Below are 23827 nucleotides of genomic sequence, written 5' to 3' on the forward strand. Positions count from 1 at the left end.
GAAAACAACACCGGTGGAATACAACCTATACGAAACGTCTCGCAGGACAGCTACTCTGCTGCTTCTTGCATCGGGACGAAGGGTTCATGACCTCAAACTTCTCAGTATAGTAGACAATAGATTAGTGGATAAAGGTGACCACATAATTTTATGGCCAGTGTTTGGCGCAAAGACAGATACCACCAAGCATCGTCAATCGGGATGGAAGTTAAGCACTTCCACATGTCAGAACATCGACCCTGTATTCTGGCTACGTAAACTCGTATGCGTGTCAAACCCAAGGAGAGAGGAAGGTAAGGATATTTCATAATTATTTATATCTTCAAGAGGACCACCAAAACCAGCCACTAGGGCAGTTATTGGGAATTGGATAAGGTCAGTCCTACTTACTTAGGGTAATGTGCTTATATATTTGGGCCACCTAGACGATTTTTATAGTCTATCCCCTTTATATGTAGTGCCTATCGGGAGTGAAGCATGATTGAAAAGTGAAAGGACCCGGCCTCGGTGGCTTCGCGACCGACCGAGGCCAGGTTTGAGGTCTGGGTGAAGGAATCTCTAGTAAGTATTTAAAAAGTGTTTCTGATGAACAAACACAACAACGAGGACCGCCGCCAACGCAGGCCACCGTCATCTCCCCACCCCACACCTCGCCATCGTCCGGTTTTGCGGAGTCCAGCGTTCAGTCCGTGGAGTCCAGCGTTGGGTCCAGACCGAATCCAGTTTGGGGTCATCTTCATCCGGGCGTGTGCCCCCAGGAAGACTGAGAAAGAGGTCGCATCAAATCGGTATCTTATAATCGCATCTTTATCATCTGTTACTTCCGGGTCTTAACCCGGTTTCTCATCAAAATTTGAGCCGCAGAGGGGGGAAAAACTCCGGAGGTGAGCTATCCCACCTACGGTCAAAAACCCCTCTGCTGTGGTTTTAATCTGTAGGGATGAAAATTTTTATTAGTTATCTGGTCGTCTTGGATGGTCGGCCTTGGCAGCGTAAAAAGGATCTGAAATGAGAAGAAAAAAAAGCAAAAGACAAGAAAAAGAAAAATGTGGTAAGTTAGGGGGGCATCAGTAGGAGTACCCTCCTGGGCCGGTCAAATTCTGAAAGGGCGTGTATGTCGTATTGTAATAAGTCTTTGATTGTCGTGTTGGGATGGTTGTCGATGGAGCTGTAGAATTGCTTCGTGAGCTTGAGGATGTGGGTTTGGAGGGTTTCCAAGTTAAGATTACTGTGGAGTGTGGTGTTCCTGACAAACCAGAGAGCGTTTGTGATTGCTCTGAGAGTTTTGTTCTGTGCGATTTGAAGTCTGTTGATATAGTTTAGGCCTGCAAATGCCCAGATGGGGCATGCGTAGGTCATGATGGAGCGAACGATAGCTGTGTATAATAGCACTTTGCTGCGATAGGCAAGCTTGCTCCTATGACCTATCATGAGTTTGTGCTTAGCTAAGACTATGTCGGCTTGGCGTCTCTTATCGCTAATGTGTTTAGAAAAGTTGAGTGTGGTGTCTAACGTTAGACCAAGATATTTGACCGTATTGGCCCAAGGGATTTTAGTCTTGTTCATTTCCAGGTGTGGAAATTTGCGCTTACGTTTTTGAGGTCGTTTTTTAAAGTTGCGCTTGAAGCAAATGGCGTTACTTTTGTCTGCGTTTATTTTTATGCTCCACTTGTCGCACCAGGCGGAAACCTGGTTGGCCGACCTTTGGACTAATTCTGTGGCTCTGTTTTCGTTCATCGATCTGGAGAGCATCGCTATATCATCTGCATATTGTGCTATTATGCAAGAATCTGCTGAGGTATCTGTGGGGATTGGAATGTCTCTTGTATATAGATTATACAGGGACGGGGTGAACACGGATCCTTGAGGGACTCCGGCGCTTGTGGGTCTGATTGAGGATCTTTCTCCGAACAGTTTGACTGCGAAGTGTCTGTCGGTGATGAACGAGTGTAGGATTTTAATGATTGGCTGTTCGATTTCGGTATCAGAGAGTTTAACTATGAGTCCTTCGACCCAAACTTTATCGAAAGCTTTAGCAATGTCTACGAACAAGCCAATTGTAAATTTATGGTGATTGAAACCGTCTGTTATGTATTGTGTTACGCGGAGTGGGTTCTGGTGGTTCGTGGCGTGACCGGCTCTGAACCCATGCTGTACGTCTGGTATGAGTTTCTTCTCATAAATAATGATTTGAAGTCTGGCATTTATAAGTCTTTCTAAGAGTTTGCTCATCGTAAAGAGGAGACTTATCGGCCGGTGATTTTCGGGGCGTGTGTGGTCCTTGCCTGGTTTTGGCAGGACGATGACGTCCGCAAGTTTCCAGTCATCAGGAAAGTATTGAATCTCTAGACAGGCATTGAAGATCCCTGTTAAGGCAAGGATGCCTTTTTCTGGTAAGTTCTTGAGGGTGAGGCTACTCACTCCGTCCTTGCCTGGCGCTGAGCGATTTTTAAGTCGTGAGATTAAGTATTCAACCTCCTGAGTGGTGGTTGGGGTAATCGGGGTTGGTGGAGGATCTATCCTATCATGTATTATTGCGCAGTATTGTGTCGTCTAGTGGACCTTTTAGATGTGTCTATCTCGTTGGATCTAAATCGATTTTGGAGGCTGTCCGCGAATACCTCAAGTTTTTCCTCAGTCGTGAAAACCATTTTGTTGTGGGCTTTCAGTGGAGTAATTGGACATTTCTTTGTCCTCAAGGCTTTAGAGAGTTTCCAGAAGGGATCATTACCCTTAAGTAGCTCTGTGAGTTTGGCGTTCCAGGTCTCACTAGCATGTTCCGCGTTTAGTTTCCTCACCTCCGTCCTTAGTTTTTTAAACTTGCGGAAGGAGGGTTGGTCCCCCAAGATTTGGGAGATCTTTCTAGCACGGTTTCTCGTCGTGATTTTGATTCTGGTGGATTTTGGCATATCCAATCTCTGGGTATCAGTCTGACTGATCAAAGTGGAAGCAGACTTGACTGCCTCGTTTATAGAGGCCGTCAGGTCCCTTATTGCGGAATCTATTTTAGGTGTTGATGAGAGATCTAATGGAATCGTGTGGTGTTCCTCCAAATGAATAGCAAGGTCTTCCCAGGATACTTTATATATTTGGGAGTCAGGTGACGTAACTAATTGGTCTAATGTGTCTCCAAAGAACATTAGGACCGGTTTGTGGTCTGAATTTAGTTCATCTACCGTACGAATGATGGGAATATAGTTGGTATTACGGATGATGGCAAAATCTAGAAAACTAGGCATTCCTCTGGTCGAGAAATTAGTGGGCGTCAAAGGTGCGACTATCACTGTAGTAATACTCCACGAGCTGTTGACTTACGATTATTCCAAGCGGAATGCTTGGCGTTTAAGTCTCCGGTTACGACTGTGGGAGTATTATTTGTGTCCAATAAATTATCGTAGTCTGACCTGGTGGACTTCTGTCTCGGTGGAGAATATATAGCTGTGAATTTAACTAAGCCGTAATTCTAAGTGGTGACTAATATCGAGGTAGATTCTATAGCTGGATGTGTGGCGCGCGCGGGTGGCTGTAAGTGTATTGAACAGTGCTCGATATGCGATTTTACGATGATGGCTGTTCCGCCACTTTTAGTAAGTCTGTCGGTTCTGTGTATAGTGTAGTTCGGTATGTTAAAACGGTACGAGGGTTTGAGCCATGTTTCATTGACGAGAAATATGTAAATGTCGTGCTCTTACAGGAAGTGTCGGAATTCGTGTTTGTCGTTGACGAGTGAGCCTCATGTATTCCAGAACGCGGTCTGAAGTGATGTAGGCTTGATTTTACCGGCCATAAAGGGTTGGGCAGATTGTCTGAAGTGAGGAGTGGACCTCCTCCGTCATGGCTTTCATCCTTTGGGACAGCTCTACTAGGTACTGTACCTGCGGATGGTCCTGCGGGAGGGTGATGAAAGTGGATGGGTGTGCTTGAGGGACCTTGGAGGAGATGGGATGATCCTGGGTTCGGGGGGCGCTGGTTTGCTGGGAGGCCGCTCTCACGGTCCAGGCGTTAGGGCGTTGCACCGGCAGGCTCATCAGAGGCTGCGGGGGCTGGCGTCTGGCGAAACCCTGGTTGCCAGGTTTGCTAAGGCATCCCTTGAAATTCGCGGGATGTGGTCCTTTGCAGTTTGCGCAAGTGGCTGGTCCCATCTCGCGTGTGTGTGCGCAGGAGGAGGAGATGTGATTTTCTCCGCATTTAACGCATCTCGGGGGGGCGTGGCAGTGCATTGCCGAGTGATTGAAACCCTGGCAGTTGTGGCACTGCCCGGCGAAGAATTTCCTTCTTAGTAGTTTCGCCTGGATACGAAGTTGTAGACTTCCTTTCCCCGCACTGACTTCTCCACATCCAATAGGACCAGGGGAATGGGGGTCCTGTTTTGGCCCTTCCTCATCCTCTGAACTTTGAGGACTGGATAATCAAGGATTGTTGTGAGTTCATCGAGAATCTCTGCCTCGGTGAATTTAGGATCCAGACCTCTGACGACAATTTTGTATGTCTTTTCAGCCTGGAGTTCGTACGTATTGTACGCGGTCTTTCTGGTTTGGAGGTAGTCTTGGGCATGTCTATAGCCCTCCATTGTCGGGAAGGTGACTATTATTCCTTTTTGTGTGTCGACTGCATCGGCGAAAGGTTTGCCTGCGCGAAATATGTCTGTTTGGAATTTCCTGTAGGCGGCCCTGTCATGGATGACTATGGGCGGGACCTTGAGCGTCTTACTGACTGTTGTCGGTGGGGGAATTGGGGGGAGGCGTGCTGGAGTGGGAGCTGGCGCTTGAAAATGCTGTCGGTGAGGCTGGTATAGGGGTTTGCGACTGAGGTTGTTGGACGATGGCTGGGCTTTTGGAAGCTTTGGGCGAGCTTGATGTGGATCTCGAGGAGCTGCTCCTGCTTAGGTTGTGGGCCCTTGCTCGTTGTTTTTTGTTGAGCACAGGTATGAAAGGGGCCTTGGGAGTGGAGTGATTGAGCGGGGTGGGTGATACGTCCTCTCTTATTGTGTCCAGTTTCTTCGGTGGCTGGCGGGTCTTGTCGGCGAGGACCGTCTCATGGAGGCTGTAAGATGAGGATGAGGATGCGGAGGTGTTGGATCTGCTGGCCTTTTCATCTTCAGAGTCCGAACTGGGGTTCTCGTCTATGGCGATGGTCCTTTGAGAGTCTGGGATCTGGGGGAGGGGGGGTTGGCTAGTCCGTGAGGAGCTTCTTGTCTGCCGTCTTTCTGTGGGCGCTGGGTTTGTGCCTGTGGGGGTTACAAAAGATGTGAATTTTCTTCGTTCAGGTTTGTTTGTAGTTGCTGCATGAGCTCGGGTGCCACATCTTGTGGTTTTATGATCATGAAGCCAGCCAGTAGTTGCGCAAGCGTTGAGGCTAGCTCTGCAGGAGTTAGGTTGTTTGCGGGTGCCATTTTGTGCAGGGGAGTTATGAAAAGTTAGAGATATTGCTTGTTTGGTAAGTAAAGGCTGATAGTTCAATACTATAGCGTATTTGAAGTTTAGATTTTTATTTGGTATTCTAGTGGAGTGTAACAAAGCGAGAACTGAAGGTTCTCATAATAAATATAATAAATGAATAAATGACTACACGACTATATATTGTATGAGGCTAAAAGATGGATACCGCCTGTACTTACGCCGGACTTATAACAGAGATGGTGCGCCTGCCGACCACGCTCTCACAGTCACCTGCCTTTATTGCCACCTTTCGGTGTAGAGCATGAGGCGAGAGATGGACTCGAACGCTATTCAAAGCAGTGAAACCCACGCCGGGAATTGTCTCCCCTCGCGTGGACTCCCAGGCTCTTATGGAGTCTGGAATGTGTCTGTTTGGAATTTCCTGTAGGCTTAAGATTTGTTTAAGATTTGTTTTTAATCCGGTTTGATATTCAAGTAGGTAGGTATTGTAGTTTAAAAAGAGCAAGAATGTGGCAGTAAGAATTAAGATAATACGAAAAGTGACAATTTAAATTTAAGATTTAATTTAATCCAGTTTCAAGTAGGTAGGTGAGATAAATTAAAAGGAGCGAAACTGTGATAGTGAGAATAAAGATAATGCGAAAGGTGAAAGTTTAGATTAATTCAGATTCAAGATTCAATTTAGTATTCAAGTAGGTATTAGAAAAAATTTTAAGAGCGAAAGATAAAAAGAAAAGTGAAAGATTGTTTAGCTGTAGCCTTGGTCCCTTAGGCGCGGTGATCCGGTGGTCTCCTCGAAGCACGTTTCACTGACTGGACCGAGCCGAATGGAGCTGATGCCGATCTATGCGATCCGGGTCGATGATAACACAGGCTGAGATGAAATTGAAGGCTCGGATCGCACTCGACACCACAATGAACTGGCCAGAACTGACAGCGATCGCACTTTTCGGTTGCACCCGATACACGGCACTTGGGAACACTCGAAAGCAATGGTCAGTCCTGTTAGAAGCAGGGGTACAAGAACTACCAGGCAGTGTCTGATCAGCGGTGGCTTCCTTAAACTGGCTAGAAAAATACTCGATAGATGACATCTTAGAGAGGGGTACCTAACTGGCGTAGTGAGTCGACATTTCACGACTACTACCAGAGAACGATGGACACACCATCATCAGAAGGGAAAAAGAATCCATTAACTTCTCTATTCAACCCTATACATTGAACGGCACGTTGGACTATACCTTGTCAATGAATCATGGTCACATACAGAAATTTGGCATACCCAACACGAGGTGATAACAAACAGATATCTCAAGGACTTCAAAGTCAAATTCGAATAATGAAAGTAATTTTACCTACCAATCTCTTATTATTCATGTTGACTTTGAAGTCCAGGTAACTTCTACCTGGTTCCTTGAGCCATATCATATTATTGAAACAAAGGAGCCTCCCAAATCTATATATAAAAAGTTGTTTGGGACGCGGGTTTGGTTATTGCCAGAAAAAGGAATGACCAACGACAAGAAATGGGATAAATTAGTAAAATAACTCCTCACGTGATAAGAAAGAGCAAACTCTATCTCAATGACTTCAAAGTCAACATGAATAATGAAATGAGTTATACCTACCATTAAAACTCTTATCATTCTTGTTGACTCTGAAGTTCCTTGAGATGTTGATCGTATTTTTTGCCCCTTTTTACCCCATTTTCTTCTCGATTACTTATCTCTCTGGTTGCTCATCTTGTTTTACCGGCTGGCAGGACTGACGTTTCTATCGTAGCGTGCTTTGTCTTTGGTTCTTCAATTTGATATGTCTCAAGGAAACCAGGTAGGTGTTCTCTGGACTTCAGAGTCAACAAGAATAATAAGAGTTTTAATGGTAGGTAAAACTCCTTTCATTATTCGCTATTGACTCAAAGTCCCTTAAGATATCTTTTTGTTATCACCTGGTAAAGCAAGATAGATCTTGCAAGATAAGGTGGATAAACCTAACATGAGAATTAGGTATAACATCTCCTTGCTTTTAGACTCAGTGCACCGGGATGAACAGAGAGGTCAACATATTTTGTTCCCCCGCTGTAGAAGTCTGTGTGTCTATCGGTCTCTGGTAAAATGTTTTAAAAGTAGCTTCTTGGCGCCAATTACCTCTCTGCAGGATGTCATCTATGGGGTAGTTCTCTAACCAATTTAGAGAGGCGACTGCTGATCGAGTACTGCCTGGTGATTCCTGTACCCCTGCATCAGCGAATAGTGACTTCACCCAATTTCCGATGACTGCTCGAGTCGCAGGTTTTGGGGGACCTCTTGACGAGATAAATAATGCCGGAATATTACCACCCTCTTCTCTTCTCTCATTGGAAACGCAGATAAGTTTTCGTAGCCAAAATACTGGATCGATGTTTTGGCAACTGGAAGCGCTTAATTTCCATCCAGATTGGTGGTGCCTTGATGTGTCTGTCTTGGAACCAAACACTGGCCATAGAATTATATGGTCACCATTATCGACTAGGCCATTATCCGCTACACTGAGTAGGGTAAGGTCATGACCCCGTCGTCCCGATGCGAGTAATAATAATATAGCTGTTCTGCGTGAAACTTCATATAGGTTGTATACTAGTGGTGTTGTTTTCTTGAGGTAGTCCACGATTATTTTTGGATCCCAAACCGGTGGTTTTGTAGGTCTAGCCTTTCGGGTGGATATGGTTTTTAACATATGACGCACTACGATGTTACTGCTGATGTCTTTACTGATCATAGGTTTGCAAAAGGTAGCTGTGGCTGACTTATGTACAAGAATAGTGTTATATGAAAGACCTTCCTTATTGTATAAGTGACCCAGGTATCTAGCCACTTCAATCGGCTCGGCGGTATTATAGCTTATGGTGTTGGCCATGCACCATGTCTTCAAAGTTCATGGTCGCCAGCCGGAAGTGAGAAGTTATCTGTCCTCTACCGACCAGCTAGAAACTAACTCTGCCCACCCAAAATTATCCATAACTGGAGTGATAGGTCCCGGACTTGTGGAGGTGGATGGTTTGTCACCGTATCCACTAGAAATGACTCCAAGTACGGGATCGGGTAGGGGGGTTCCAGTGGTCTCTGCTGTAGGTCTGCACTCCAAAAACACTTCTTCCACCATGGGGCCACTAGTAAATATTTTCCCCTTGCCATGTTCAGGTGTGCCAATACTTGTGGAATTAGATTCGGCGGCGGGAATATCCAGGCTAGTTTGAAGTCCCACTGTCGAATGAATGCATCGTGGAACAGTGCAAGGGCATCGTTCGGATTTCGTGAGACATACGTTGCGAAAACATGGGCTGTGTTGGATGCGAACAGGTCTACGTCTGGGAGTCCCCATCTTTGAAATAGGGGAGCTGTAGCCGCCATAACTAGGTGCCATTCTGGGATAATTTTGCTGCGTGAGGGATGGTCTGCCACGCAGTTGTATTTTCCTGGAAGGTATTGTGCAGTCAATGATATACTGGCCTGGTTGGCAATTTCCAGGATCTGTCGGCAAAGACTTAGTAGGGTTTCAGACTTTGTGCCCCCTTCGTTGTTGATGTAGGCCACCACTGTTTTGTTGTCGGTTTGTAGAAGTAATTCTGATTCCCTGAGCGTTTGCTCCCAGACTTGCATGGCTGAGAGTATTGCATACAGCTCTTTTCGGTTGGAGTGCCACGTGGATTGGCGTTTTGTCCATGTACCTGATAGGTGGCACTCGTCTAACTGCGCTCCCCAGCCTGAATCGGCTGCATCTGTGGTGAGGAAGTGATTGTAGGTTGCCCTGTGAATCTTTCCTGAGGAGCCCACCACTCGAATCCACCACATGATGTCCTCTCGAGCTTGTGGTGGAATCGATGTTGATTTGTGAGGGTGGCTCCTTGATATTTGAGCGCTCGTACATTGTAGACGTCGGCAATGCAACCTCCCATGTGGAGTGACGAAGGTTGGGTCTGCCTGAGCGACCAACTGCCTTTTTGGATCTGCAATTGCAGGTGGTGACGAAGTGATCTGCACTTCTCTTTTGATAGATATTTCCGATTGTTGTGAGTATCCCACGTGATACCCAAGAACTCCCGCTGTTGGCTTGGAATCAGACAAGATTTTTTCTTGTTGATTATCCAGCCTAGTGCCTGCATGAAATTTATCATATGAGTCAGTTGCGACAGAAGAATCTCTCTGGACTGATTTGCCATCAGAAAGTCGTAAGTAAGTGACGATTCTCATACCTTTTCCCCGGAGTTGTTCGGCCACCCAGTTTGTTAATGAGGCAAACAGTCTTGGTGCTGCCGACAGTCCGAACGGATGGCACGTGAATTGAAGGAGTTCTCCTACGTAAACTAGCCGAAGAAATCGGTGATGTTGTATAGCTATAGGTACATGTAGGTACGCTTGGCTTAGGTCTATTTTTACTAACCAGTCTTCCCTTTGCAGGAGTGTTGGGACCTTGATATGGTGGAACAGTTTGAACGGCCTTGGTTGTAGGAAACCGTTTAGGCGTTTTAGGTTGAAGACGGATCGTTGACTGCCGTCTTGCTTCCTTACTAGGAACATGGTTGAGAGGAAGCTCGGAGATGGTTCTGCCAATTCCAATACTCCCGATTTCTTCAGTTCCGTGATTTTTGAAGTGATCTCCGGCGATTGTCGCGTTTGGAAATCCTTCTGGAATTGTACGGAAGGCATTATTAGAAGGGGTTTCTTTATAAACGGAATACGGGTCCCCGTTATTATTTTTAATAATGGTGGTGGTGCACCCTTGGCCTGCCAGATTTCCTGGAAATGCTGGAGGCGTCCCCCTTAAAACGTGGTGAGGGAGACCCGGTCACCTGCGTCTAGGGTAAGTGCTACTCGCACCAACTCGGTTATCTCTGGGAAAACCTCGGTTGGATGGGCAGGGCCTCTCGGCAAGCCACCCCTAACCTAGTCTGGTATCCTCCTCGTGTATCCCTGCCTCCGAAAGGTGTCCTTGTGTCCACCTGACGAAGTTCTAGGTTGACTTTCCCTGCCCTGGTCAACCACTTTGGTGGTCTGATCGAAGACCTTCTCATGACCCCCACCTCTTTCTAGGAACCCCGCCAGTTTATCTTTATTGAAGATATGTTCGGCGCTAGGTGGGATCTTGTTAAGAGCCTCTCGGGTGAAGGTGTCTTTTATATCGGAGAGGATTTTCTTCCGCCTCGTCTGAAGCAACTCTGCCCGTTTTCCACAAAGGATTCGGGTGACGTCCTCAGACACTTTGTTGAGTGCTGAAGAGGGCCCAAACTCCTTTACGACCATCTCAAAAAGAGCCGTACCGATGGTGTGGTCGCTGACAGAGTCGACCACTCGCTGTAACGCGTCCCGACTACACTCCTTTTGAGTGAGCATCGCATTTTGGAGGCCGGCGATCGTACGCTCCATTAGATGTATCGTTTGCGATGAATGATCGTAGGGGCGTAACTCATCGTTGAGTCCCAACTCAACGAAAGATGGGGCCGCCAAATTAATATTGTTTTTGGGTTTTAGCGTAGCGAACCCCCGCCCAATTATCTGTGTCGAACAGTTGGAGCCTGGTAAGTTTCGCTACCCGAGCTTTGTCTGGCGTCGGAAAAGCAGGCTCCTGAACTACGACACTAAATACAGGCAACGGAATCCTGTTGGGTTTTTCCGCTGTTTCAGGCCTTGCGGGTGGCCGTAAAAAACTTACCGGAGAGTCGATATTTACCGTCGGCCTCTGCGGAGTAGGCACCGCTGCAGGCAGACCCTGTTGGGTCAAGATTGAAAAAATCTGCGATACCTTGTTATCCAGTGACATTACTGTTGCTCTCAGTTCACCCACTGGATCGTCCAATGCAGTTCCGACTCATTCGAGTCGGTCTCCATCGCTAGTCCCTCCGCGACGTTGCTGGCTTCATTACGCTCCATGTTATTGCACAAATTTCACAATTTAACTGCACTTAAACGTTTGACAAAATTTTTTCGCTTCTGAACAAAGGAAAAACAATCAACTAATTGTAGAACCAAAAACAAAGCACGCTACGATAGAAGCGTCAGTCCTGCCAGCCGGTAAAACAAGATGAGCAACCAGAGAGATAAGTAATCGAGAAGAAAAGGGGGTAAAAAGGGGCCAGCACAGAAGAACACAAGGCAAAAAATACGATCAACATCTCAAGGGACTTCAGAGTCAATAGCGAATAATAATGCCGGCGCTCCATTGGCACGCAAGTCAGACGATTTACAGTCTTCGGACTTTTTTTTCGCGTGGAGCACCCCAGGTCTGCGGACTTTTTAATCCGCAGACCAGGCTCGTTGGATTTCAAACATGTTTGATATTTTACTCGCCGAGCCGCTGAAATTCGTACGTTCACCACGCTTTACCGTCACATTATTTATATCTATGCCGACGGACGACAGCGCCATCATTATTTTACTGTCATTCAAAGTGTTCGGACATCTCACATCGATAACAACAATGGTAGATCTACGAGTGCATTCGAAAAGTTTCTTGGAAGATTTTATTAGTTGTTTTAAAGACAACCCATCGTTGTGGAAGACGACCAGCCCACTATACAAGAATCGTGATGCCAAGTCCTTGGCGTATGCGGAACTTTTGGAGATTTTAATCAAGGTGGAGCCGCAGGCAAGGGTCGACGATGTTAAAAAGAAAATACAGACATTGAGGTCGGGTTACAGAAAGGAAAGAAATAAAGTAAGGACATCATATCGAAGCGGAGCCGGCACAGACGCAGTTTATCTACCCAAACTGTGGTACTATAAAAATTTGGAGTTCTTGAACGACCAAATGGAAGGTACGTAGGAATGCTTTAAAGCTATTTATTATACACGTGCAGATTATGAAATTGTCGTACCTAGCTCTGAAAGTGACATCGCATTAGATTAGCTACTATTAAGCAATTAAAACATACAGCTATGAATCATTTCTAGTCACAATAAAATTTCTTATTCTTTGCCGAGGTAGGTAATAAATAATAATAATATATAGGTACGAGGGAATGCTTTAAAGCTATTTATTATACACGTGCAGACTATGACATTGTCGTATCTCTGAAAGTGACATCGCATTAGATTAGCTACTATTAAGCAATTAAAACATACAGCTATGAATCATTTCTAGTCACAATAAAATTTCTTATTCTTTGCCGAGGTAGGTAATAAATAATAATAATATATAGGTACGAGGGAATGCTTTAAAGCTATTTATTATACACGTGCAGACTATGACATTGTCGTATCTCTGAAAGTGACATCGCATTAGATTAGCTACTATTAAGCAATTAAAACATACAGCTATGAATCATTTCTAGTCACAATAAAATTATTTATTCTTTGCTGAGGTAGGTAAGAAATAATAATATATAGGTACGATCATGGCGGTGGAAGCGCGGCTTATTGAGTCGTGGTCGGGTCCCAGGTTCAAATCCTGGGTCTGACAAGTACACATTGAATTTCAATTTGTGTATGAGTCAGAGTATGGACCTAATATGTTGAGCAAGTGGCTGACATCCATTTCTCGTAAAAACAAAATCTGTCAATACAAACCTCCACTCCGTGGAGGTCCATATTATGATCGGACATGGTCGAAAGAAGAAGAAAAGAAATGATCATAAAATCAAAAATCGCTCGAGTTAGGTTCCTTCAGAGACAATCAATAAATCGTCAATCATCAATCAAAATTAATGGTAATGAGGAATACAGCGGAAAACACATTTTGAAAATACCCGATATACTGGATTACACCAATTATACCAATATCAATATTAACCGTATGAAGGAATGGGTACTTAGGGGAGAGATAATAAAAAACAGTTTGAGTATTATGTTGTATTTTAACAATTTACATTTTGTTTTACAGAATCGAGCTCAATATCCAGCATGGTGGACGATTTGGAAAACATGTCTCCTGATGAGAGTTACTCCAACTCGTTAAACAACGAAGATTGTATTGAGGTAAAACATTTTAACTAAATTGTTACATTGGTTTAATTTATCTATTGCTTATCATACTTTCTTGCCATGTGACAGCCCCGGTAGTATTAAAATATTTTTCGAAATCTCCTCGCGCTTTCTTAGCATTGGCAGTCGAGTTCCGATTAGTCGTTGCTTCCAAAGGCGCTAAGGTGTCCTGTGACCTCAGTCCGAGCTCTATTAAACCTGTCTCAGGATTTTCCCTATCAAGGTCATGAGAAGGAGTATAAGTATGTGTTGATTTGCGACGAAGAAAGTTGTGCAGCACACAGCAAGTTAATACAACTGTATTGATATTTTCAATTTTCATGTTTATTGGAGCTTGAAAAATGCGGAATCTAGCAGCTAAAATGCCAAAAACATTTTCTATAATTCGCCTGGCTCTGCATGTCCGATAATTATATATTCTTTTACTGTGATTTAATTGCCTTTGTGAATACGGCTTTATGAAATCGTTACGTAATGCAAAGGCTTCATCGCCAATATAAACAAATGGCAGTGCATCAGAATTAGCAGTAGGTTTTTTTGGTGCAGGTATTTTTAATCTGCCTTCGTCTAAACGTTTGAAAAAATCAGATTTTCTCAGTACGCCTCCATCAGAAATACGTCCATTTGTTCCAACATCAACATAAATAAATTCATAATTAGCATTTGCAATAGCCATCAAAACAATGCTGTGGAAATGTTTGTAATTATAAAAGTGGGAGCCGGCGCCTGCAGGTGGCACGATTGCAATGTGTTTCCCATCAACTGCGCCCAGGCAATTTGGAAATTGCCATTTACTATTAAATTCTTCTGCAATCGTCTCCATTTCTTCGTGCGTATCAGGGAACTGCAACAAAAAATAATCAACATTTTATTTACAGATAGAATATTCGCCTTCAACATCCACGTTGTCGACTACTCCAAGATCGAATCTCAATAGAGCACGAGAACCCCCATCGTTCAAACGAAAAAAATCGAATGATAGCGCCAACAAAGTGTTAGAATTAATCACCGACAAACTAAGCAAGACTGAAGATGAATTTGATGTTTTTGGCAAAATGATGGCCATGAAACTACGATCGATGTCACAGGGACAAAGATTGCTGGCCGAGAAGCTGATGCATGAAGTTGCCTTTATGGGACAAAGTGACAAAATAACGCCAGCAACTACTGTTCATACTCAACCAGTTTATCGTATATTAAGCAAAAATGTACAAAAGCCGGTATAATAAATTAATGTTTTTTGTATGAATAAATATCTTGTAAAAATATTTGTTTTTTTGTTTGTTTTTATGCCTATAAACCTTAGCTTAAGCGATACAACAAATGGTAAGTATTTGAGCTATGTTAGCAAACCTATATTATTATGTGGCCTCATTTAGAAATCAAATTCCATGCTTGCTTTTCGAAGAATATGACTAGTATTACAATACATTCAACAGGAATAATTAAGCAGCTTGCTTACAGCCTATATGGAGAGTCCTGGCTAGGTACAGCATTCTAATGGTCTATTGAATATTTAGCATGTCAACGATGGCCTTATTTGTGACTATATATATACCTATCTCAAATGCATCTTGTCTGCCATTCTTATGATGCCGTCTATGATTTATATAGGTAAAACAATCCACTAAACGTTGAAAACGTGATATATTTGTAAATTTGCCCAACTTTATTAGATGACGTATAATATAATACACACCTTGAAATATTCTCCTTTCAAAACGTCAATGATGACTTGGCAAGTTTCGGGAATTATCTTGCCCAGAGTTTGTCTTCCAATCGCAGTTCTATAATGCAAGTCAGTGAATGTTCCGCCGGCAGCCAAAAATCGCAGGGTTGCACATAATCTATCATGAGGAGAAATAGCTTCCCTCATCATAGTATTTTTTTTTTAATAAATGGGGAGACCAAATTATACAGTTCTGTGTATACATCCTCCGACATTCGCAAATAATTGCGGAAATCGCTCGGTTGCAAACGCAATTCTCGTATTAAATTTGTGTGGGATAATGTCGTTCGTTTCCTTATCCAATGTTTCACCCAGTATTTGTGTACCCTTTGCTTCGTTATTACATTATCTGCCACCCAATAACCCAAAAAACATAAAACGTCGGTATCATTTAACGCCATCACGATTTAACTGTCAGATATACGTATATTATCTATGCTGTCAAAGTCGACTGTTTTACTCGTCAAATTAATTATATACTCGTTTCGTTGAACGTCTGTTGGCCAGTAGCAGAACGTAGAAAAATCTGAAGACTTATTGTCGTCGGACTTTTGGCTCGCCAATGGAGCGCTGGCATAAGAGTTTTATTGGTAGGTAAAACTCCTTTCATTATATTTGAATTTTTCCCCATTGCTGTTATATCGTAGAGGTTTTATCATTTCATTTAATTTTAGGGTACATATTAATGGGTTATGGCAATACTATTTTATTTTGACAGCGTGCGTTTGACATTTCATTCTGACGTTTACTCTTTCACTTTGTTGTGAAATTCGCACTCATAATATTGGACGTGAAGTTTGTGAGTTGGTAGTTGAATTACTTTATTATTATTGTAAAAATAAAATATAGGGATTAAAAATTAATTTTCAACATCGTATTATAGTATATTAGTCTATGCATCGTATTTTAGAGTTGCCACTCGTCAAAGGCAGTGTGTTTTTGAGGTTATGCAAAATGTATGTTAAAAGGTACAATTAATTATTATAGAAGAGCAGAGGACCTGTTTTTTATCTTGAATTTTATGAAAAAATTTAGCATCTAGATCTATTGGCATAAATCGTTGTGTCTCAAATGTAATAGCCAAATAGAGATACTTGATTGTACATGATATGGTATGGCACAGTATTTACTTCAGCCAATAGGATAAAAAGGACAGCATTCCATACAACCATACCGATTTTAATCGAGAGATCGTATAACATGCCAGGAAATCTGTAACGTTTTTCTAAGTTTTATGTCATATTCAATGTTCGCCTATGCCTGACTTGAACACAGGTACTAATGCTCTGACAATAAATTCTATTAAATTTAAGATATTATCCAGTTCTCCAGACAAGGGAATCATTCAGTTGGCAACACTGGAGCTACGTGTGCTAGCACTTTCATCGCGAAAAACAGCCATTTTGAAACTGATTTGAGGCAGGCAATGCGCAGACCATGCATGCACCGCGATGTGTCCAATGCCCAAATCTAGATGGCTAATTTTAAACTTTTACTAACAGTCTCCTCATTAACGGTTTCCAATAGAAATGTAAAAAAACATGCTTGTCAAGTGTGTTGGGCCACTGAATATGGCAAGGGCGGTTGAGCTCCACTAGTATTCATATAAAATGAATGTTTATATTTTTTTTTTAACATAAAAATATTTTGAATGGTTCAATTTTTTATTTTATTTAACATTTATGTATATATGGTCGGCATTAGATGGCCATTAGATATAATTAGCATGTTATTTAAATGTGGTAATTAAATATTAATTAACTGGTCCGCAGTGAATGAGACTTAGACAGAAGATCAAAGTTACTTGAAATATTGTAATAATGATAGTTTTTCGATTTTAAATATTTTCTATTATAAAAAGCTATCTCAGCTGAATAAAACTTTATATTTTCAGCGAAGGCTTGATTGTCATTCAACAAAATGCGTTCAGTAAACACATCGAAGTTGTCTGAACTTCAAAAATCAGTTGACAACGTTCGAAACATTTGCATTTTGGCCCACGTAGACCATGGCAAAACAACTTTGGCAGATTCACTGGTCGCCAGCAACGGTATCATATCCTCGAAAGCAGTAGGCAGCCTGCGGTACCTGGATAGCAGGCCAGATGAGCAGAAGCGTGGCATCACGATGAAGAGTAGCAGTATCTCCCTCCTTCATTGTTTGTCCAATGCAGAGTATTTGATCAACCTGATTGATTCTCCGGGACATGTTGATTTTTCTAGTGAGGTATCAACGGCGATCAGGCTTTGCGATGGTGCAATTATTGTTGTGAGTATTATGTGCTGTAAACATTTGAAATTATCGTGTTGGAGTCCATTATACATTATTTAATTAGAAATGTTAAGTTTCCAATACTTTTAACTATTCCCATTGCTTATGAGGTCTCGTAATAGGCTTGTTAAATGTATTAACAGTGGGTTCCTTGGGAATGTACGATATTTCCAAACACTTCTTTACTCGGTAATAATGTTTTCAAGTTCTTTTAATGTATTAATCTAGTATACCTACTTGTAAATGAGGATTAACTGTATTCTATGTCAATGTTCATTTACTATTGGTGAGTGTGTATAGCGCTTGAAGATCCCGAAAAGCTAATCCCGGGTCGCAAAAAATTACTCAAATAGAATAGTACAAAACTTAAATCGATTAGAATTTAAATTCAAATTCCATCAAGTAAAATGTTGTCAAATTCTTGTGGCAGTGCAGGTGACTCATTTAGGTGTTGGTAGCATTACTTTCAAATAACACTAACACCATCGAAAAAAGATTGTCGTGGCCACAGTGCCAGAAGAATCTATCCTTCCTCTACCCCAGTCAATAGTATTAATTTAATTTTATTATGATATTTTTGAACTCACGGAATTGTCCATTAGAAAAGGAATTACGATTATGAAGAGACCAGTGGCGAAAAGTGCCAATTGGAGACAGTTAAGCGTTGGGTAACCGAAAAGAATAGTCAAACCTTGAGCAGTCATACTTACGGGACTTGGTACGGGTAATGTGTGTTTAAATTCCGCTCAGTCCACCTTTTTTTCTAAGACTTTTTCTAATAGGTTTTTCAAAATTATATAAATATTTTTAAATAATTAAAAAGTATATTTAATATTCATTATATGAAAAGAAGAATAGACTTTGTTCGAGTCTTATTATTGACAATACAAAAATTTTCAATATTATATAATTTCACCACCAATGCTTTGGTAAATAAATAATATATGTTCATAATATTTATGTTTTAGGTGGATGTTGTAGAAGGAGTATGCCCTCAAACGAGACTTGCATTGAAACAAGCCTATTCGGAAAACATAAAGCCCGTTTTGGTGTTGAACAAAATGGACAGATTAATATTGGAAATGCAACTGACACCTCTCGATGCCTATGTCCATCTGACCCAAGTTTTGGAACACGTCAACGCAGTCTTGGGAGAACTGTTTGCGTCAGAGGTTTTCGATAAAGAAGATGAAACTGATCTGGTAATATTTGCAACATATTTTAACTGGCATATTTGGACACTAAAACAATGTTCTGTCTAGTTTTATATTGTAAATGTGAATGTTCATGTTACACATAACGTTGAGATATCATAGAGTTACTAGAAACACGAAAACGTAACAAGAACTACTTGAGCGGCAATTAACCTTGAAGGATTTTGTCAACTGTGCTTTCTCATTTTCATTCTGATGAAGAAATCATTTATTTTTGTAATGAAAATGAATAAAATCCAATTTTTACAAAATACCTTAGAAATTTTATTGGTTTCTCTATGATTGGTAGATTGGAACCATTACAGTAAGCATTCAGTGTATATATTTCATTTCCTCAAATCCAATTAACTTTATTATTATCAATATTAGTTCTTATATAATTAGAGTTCTATTTTTTTACTTGTAGGAAAAAATAGCTAACGAAGATTTTACTCCATACAATTGGACATCAGCATTAGAAGATGCCGATGATTCCCATCTTTACTTTACTCCCGAATCTGGTAATGTGGTATTCGCCAGCGCTGTTGATGGTTGGGGTTTTGGAGTATCCACTTTCGCAAAGATATTTTCTGAGAAATTGGGTAAGATATTCTACTAACTATTTTTATTTTTATAATCGAAAGAATTGATTGAATCAAAGGAAACCATTTTCCCTTTTACCAAAGTGTTCAGGCATCCATGAAGTTGGAAGTATTTTCATTTCCATTACACAACCTTGGCTCAGAAGACAGCCAGGTCGACAATAAAGCTGTGGCACTTGGTGCAAGTTCTGTCCCTTGGCTGTGCAATTAGCGCATCATGTTTTTGTTGTAGTAAAATAACTGTCTAATTCTATGCATGTTGTAATTTTTGGATTTTGCATATAAAAAAGTAATATAAATTATAGTTTTACGTTCAATAAATTGTATCAGACACACAATTCAAATTAAACTCCCGTAAATGTGCTTCTCCCACTCACGATAGTGAGTGCAGCTTAAGTGTCGGCCTATCGCGTCGTGGGTCCCAGGTTTGAATCCTGGGTCTCTCAAATTCACATATTGTTTTTCAATTGATGTATGAGTCAGAGTATGGACCTAATTGGTTGAGCAAGTGGCTGACATCCATTTCTCGTAAAAACAAAATCTGTTCATACAAACCTCCACTCTGTGGAGGCCCATATTGGCCCCTTAGAGTCAAAAAAACATATTTCATTTTTCTCTACTTTAAACTGTACCGTTTAAAAAAAATAAAAAAAAATTCGGTTAGGTACATGTTCAAACACGCGTGTTAACATCATTTTACTCCCTACTTCAATTATAGTTTGTCAATTTATGGTTACGGCCGTATGTTGTAGCTTAACCACTGGGGAATGCTAAAAGAAATGGCGTATTTCAAAAAAACACTACCTTATTCTTAGGTCAATAATTATTATAAAGCAATCAATATTCGTAGGATGTTTATCACACTTGAATGGTCAAAGACATAGCTTATAATTAGTATCTGAAGAATTATCTTCAAATGTGTTAATCTTGCCGATCTTTTGAATAATAAAATGCCTAATTCTTGTAAAATTTGGGATCACAGAGATTATCAATATAATTTTTTATCGTAAATATTTTACTAAAATTATCTCGTCATTAATTATACTAATGGTTTTATAAATGCGTTTAAAAATTAATAAATGTAAAAAATCTTAACACCACTGCACATTCATGTACCGAAATATGACTATATTCTAAAACATTAGAGCGAGAGGTTTAAAAGAATACTATTTTATGTAATAAAAATACTTTATGCAGTCATCAAATGTTTAAAATAAATATAAAGGATAATAAGGCTTCAAAATTATATAAATAGATTATCTACAACCTTTATGGAATGTCCAGGATCATGGTTTGAAAATACAAAAAAAAACTCAATTTTGACCTACGACGAGCTACGTGTCATTTAATGTCCAGTCCCATACGTAAAAATTAAGGTACATTTCTTTGACTCTAAGGGGCCGATATGATCCTATTAGGATTGGACATGGTCGGAAAAAATGCGCTTCTCAGTCTACCTTCCTTCAACAGGCTCCCTTCGTCACCTTTCTAGATAATGTTGTATGTTATAATGAATCTATTTTTTTTAAATTGTTCTAGGTGTGAAAGAAGAAATATTGCAGAAAGTGTTATGGGGAGATTATTATTTAGATTCCAAATCAAAACGTTTCATGAAAGGCGCCCAAGAAAAAGCTAAACGACCCGTATTCGTTCAATTAGTTCTTGAGAATATTTGGGCTCTCTATGAAACCATCATTGTGCGTAAAGAAAGAGACAAGGTAGAAGCCATGACAAAGAAGCTTGGAATTAACTTAACCGCGCGTGATTTACGACACAGGGATCCAAAGATACAACTTCAAGCCGTGGCATCTCAGTGGTTACCGTTAGCGGTAGGAGTATTGGACATGGTTTGTCAAAAGCTACCATCGCCCAAAGAAATATCTGAAGAGAAGGTTGAAAAATTAATGTGCTCTCACGGTAAAGGTTTTGATTTCTTACTACCGGCAACGCAAGACTTAAAAAAAGACTTCATGGCTTGCGACAGCTCCGATTCTCGTCCGGTAATAGTGTTTATTTCAAAAATGTTTCCTGTTGATAGAAAGATACTGCCGGAAAACAAAGCTAAGCCATTAACACCTGAGGAAATTGCTCACAGAAGAGAGATTGCAAGGCAAAGACATATCGAACGACAAGCTCTAGGGACCACTCCCGATGTTGTTAGCCTTGATCCGGTAACATCTGATACTCAAAGTCAAATACAAGAGGCCGAAAAGATCGAAGAGTTGAGCGATGACGTGTTTGTGGGTTTCGCAAGGATATTCAGTGGGACTCTGAGGAAAGGTTGCAGACTCTACGTCTTAGGACCTAAGCATGACCCCAAGACCTTCATCAGTGATGATGCAAACTTTGAAATTGACACTGCTCTGACTTTAAAAGACTTGAAGAGTAATCAACATGTGACAAGTGTGGAGTAAGTATTAATATGTCTCAGTAAACCTAATTCAATATTTATTATTTACACGCACAGGAAAATGGTATAGGGGGGTCCATTTCGAAAATATAATTTATTATTGCTTTTCTAAGGCGGCGAGAGTGACAATATCTCAGGTGCCACTGACTTCCGCATTTACCCAGCCTACTACTTATAGCTTCTCATCGCTTTAATCGCGAATCCCCGTCTTTTTCTAGGTACATATCCTATACCCAGACACTCCGCACTTTGAGTCTAGCGATAAATACCTGGCCTGCAGTCATAACTACGAGCATAATTATGACCTGCCACATCCATAAATGGTTATCGAATGTGTGTGACCTAACGGTTAAAATGATTATTATTGATAGTATCCGTTTGCGTCGTCGGTACTATCTTATTTTTTAGAGCTGCCATGTCAGAATATTAAAGCAAACATTGAATGCCCCAGATAGTTGCACCAAATTATGAGTGCCATAGGCCTTTCACTGATAGAGGTTTTGCATGTCGTAGATTACTGAAAGGAGTGGTGCTAATCCGTTGAGAAGGCTGTTCTACAGCCAAATCGTCCGGGCCGCGATCTTCAGTGATGAGGTCATATAAAGTAGATAAAGAAGTAATATTCCATTCACCTAAAAAGTTTTCTTTTCTCTCCTGGGGGCGTCTGAACCTGAAACCCCACCCCCTTGTGTGCACACCTGTTTATTTAAGGATATGGTGTTGTCTTTTATATAACAAATATCATATATTCATGTTTTTTTTAGGATCAACCAATTATTTCTATTGATGGGTCGTGAATTGGAGGAGTTAGAAGAAGTCCCGGCCGGGAATATACTCGGTGAGATATTTTAATACTTTTTCAGATATATCATAAAATCTGTAGAGCGCAACGACCTCGGGCCTTGTCAGCGTTATTACGAGAACATAAGAATCAGCGAGTCATTCAACAGCATAGCGCTTCAGAGAGTACTATAGTAGTAGTAGTATTTTTTTTTAACAAGATTTTTTTCTATTGCTTATATATTTCTCAGAAGTGTTTTCAAATTATGTATGTTCAATAAAAATAATGTTACATTCTTAAATCTTGTGAATTATTTGTTGAATAAAATAAATACTTAATAATATGTATGTTCAAAATAATATAGAATGTTACATTCTCAAATCTTATGAATGATTCGTTGAATAAAAGAAATTTGTTAAATTATTAGCAAGTGCAAGTACGTTATAGCTAAAAATGAAAGAGTGATCCGGACGTCAGTTTGAGTAGTAACCTTGATTTATTACACAAAAACCGATAGCCAACACTAAGCATTTTATGTAAGAACTGCTAGTTAAATTTGTCGTAATTAAGTAGGACGCCCGTAGCTTAATTGGAAAAGCACATTGGCGCAAATTCAGTGGTGACAGGTGTCGTTTTTTTTTTTCGAAAAAGATTTTTTCTAATTGTTATAATATACATGAGATGTTTTCAAATTACGTATGTTCAAGATTTAAAAAATGAAATATTAATTTGTTTAATTGGTTGACCTACTGGTACTTATAGGGTAAAGCAATGAAATCAGGTAAGAATATTATCCAATTTACATAACAATGATTACGTCCATGTTAGGTACCTATGTACTTTCCTCTTCTGCTGCATTTGATAAGTTCAAATGCAGACATATTATTTTTGAAGTTATACTTCTTTTAGCACGTTTAGGAAATCAGATCAGAGTGTATTTTTGGCGTGTGACATGTAACACATAATTTATTTTTTCACACGAAAAAAAATAGGCAGTGAATTTATTATTGTCGGCCATTTGCAATTCCTTGCGTAAACAAACAATTAAACGTCAGAAATAAAAACAACGAGAAACCATTATATAATTTAGTAATATAAGTTAAAGTGTATAGAAATAAACCAACGGCATTCCAATAAGCGGTCCTTTTTCTTGAGTGTGTAATTTAACAAGATAATTAAGAACCAGCCAAAGAATCTAGTTTATCACAAGTTTTGTTTTTGTTTTGTTACGCCAAATAAGTATAACTTCTAACGCGCGTACATAAGTACACACACCGTTTTTTAAATATACTTCTCAGATGAGCTTATAATTCGCACACATAATATAATAATTACAAGATAAAAAGAACTTTTTATATACCACGTTTTTAAATTTTCTGTTGAATCATATAAACTTGACAATTCCATGTAGTAATAATTTAGGACAAAAGGCAATTGTCAACAAATCATTTTTTTGCTATTTTGCAACAAACAAATATAGAATACTG

The 23827-nt window shown here is 40.6% G+C and overlaps 2 protein-coding genes across 3 annotated transcripts in view; both read left to right on the forward strand.

The window, feature by feature from the left end:
* The first annotated feature begins 11230 nt into the window (after positions 1 to 11230).
* LOC147072893 (uncharacterized) lies at positions 11231 to 16862 on the forward strand. The gene is made up of 5 exons (XM_085945890.1): positions 11231 to 11251; positions 11934 to 12189; positions 13254 to 13348; positions 14233 to 14309; positions 16856 to 16862. The coding sequence occupies exons 1-5, from the start codon at positions 11231 to 11233 to the stop codon at positions 16860 to 16862; spliced, it is 456 nt and encodes a 151-aa protein (XP_085802016.1).
* Positions 15811 to 23827, forward strand: part of LOC147072894 (elongation factor-like GTPase 1) — a 468820-nt gene continuing 460803 nt past the window's right edge. The window contains exons 1-6 of one of the 2 annotated variants that reach the window (XM_085945747.1): positions 15811 to 15882; positions 16978 to 17351; positions 18323 to 18556; positions 18975 to 19149; positions 20689 to 21559; positions 22324 to 22397. In XM_085945747.1, the coding sequence (XP_085801873.1) occupies positions 17004 to 17351; positions 18323 to 18556; positions 18975 to 19149; positions 20689 to 21559; positions 22324 to 22397 (1702 nt within the window). In that variant the 5' untranslated portion in view covers positions 15811 to 15882; positions 16978 to 17003. Of the gene's footprint in view, positions 15883 to 16251; positions 16359 to 16977; positions 17352 to 18322; positions 18557 to 18974; positions 19150 to 20688; positions 21560 to 22323; positions 22398 to 23827 lie in introns of those variants that run through there. The other variant, XM_085945748.1, reaches the window with a different exon arrangement.

This window comes from Rhyacophila brunnea, unplaced genomic scaffold (assembly GCF_057557595.1).
Source record: "Rhyacophila brunnea isolate RB1 unplaced genomic scaffold, BYU_Rbru_1.0 scaffold_19, whole genome shotgun sequence".
Classification (NCBI taxonomy): Eukaryota; Metazoa; Arthropoda; class Insecta; order Trichoptera; family Rhyacophilidae; genus Rhyacophila; species Rhyacophila brunnea.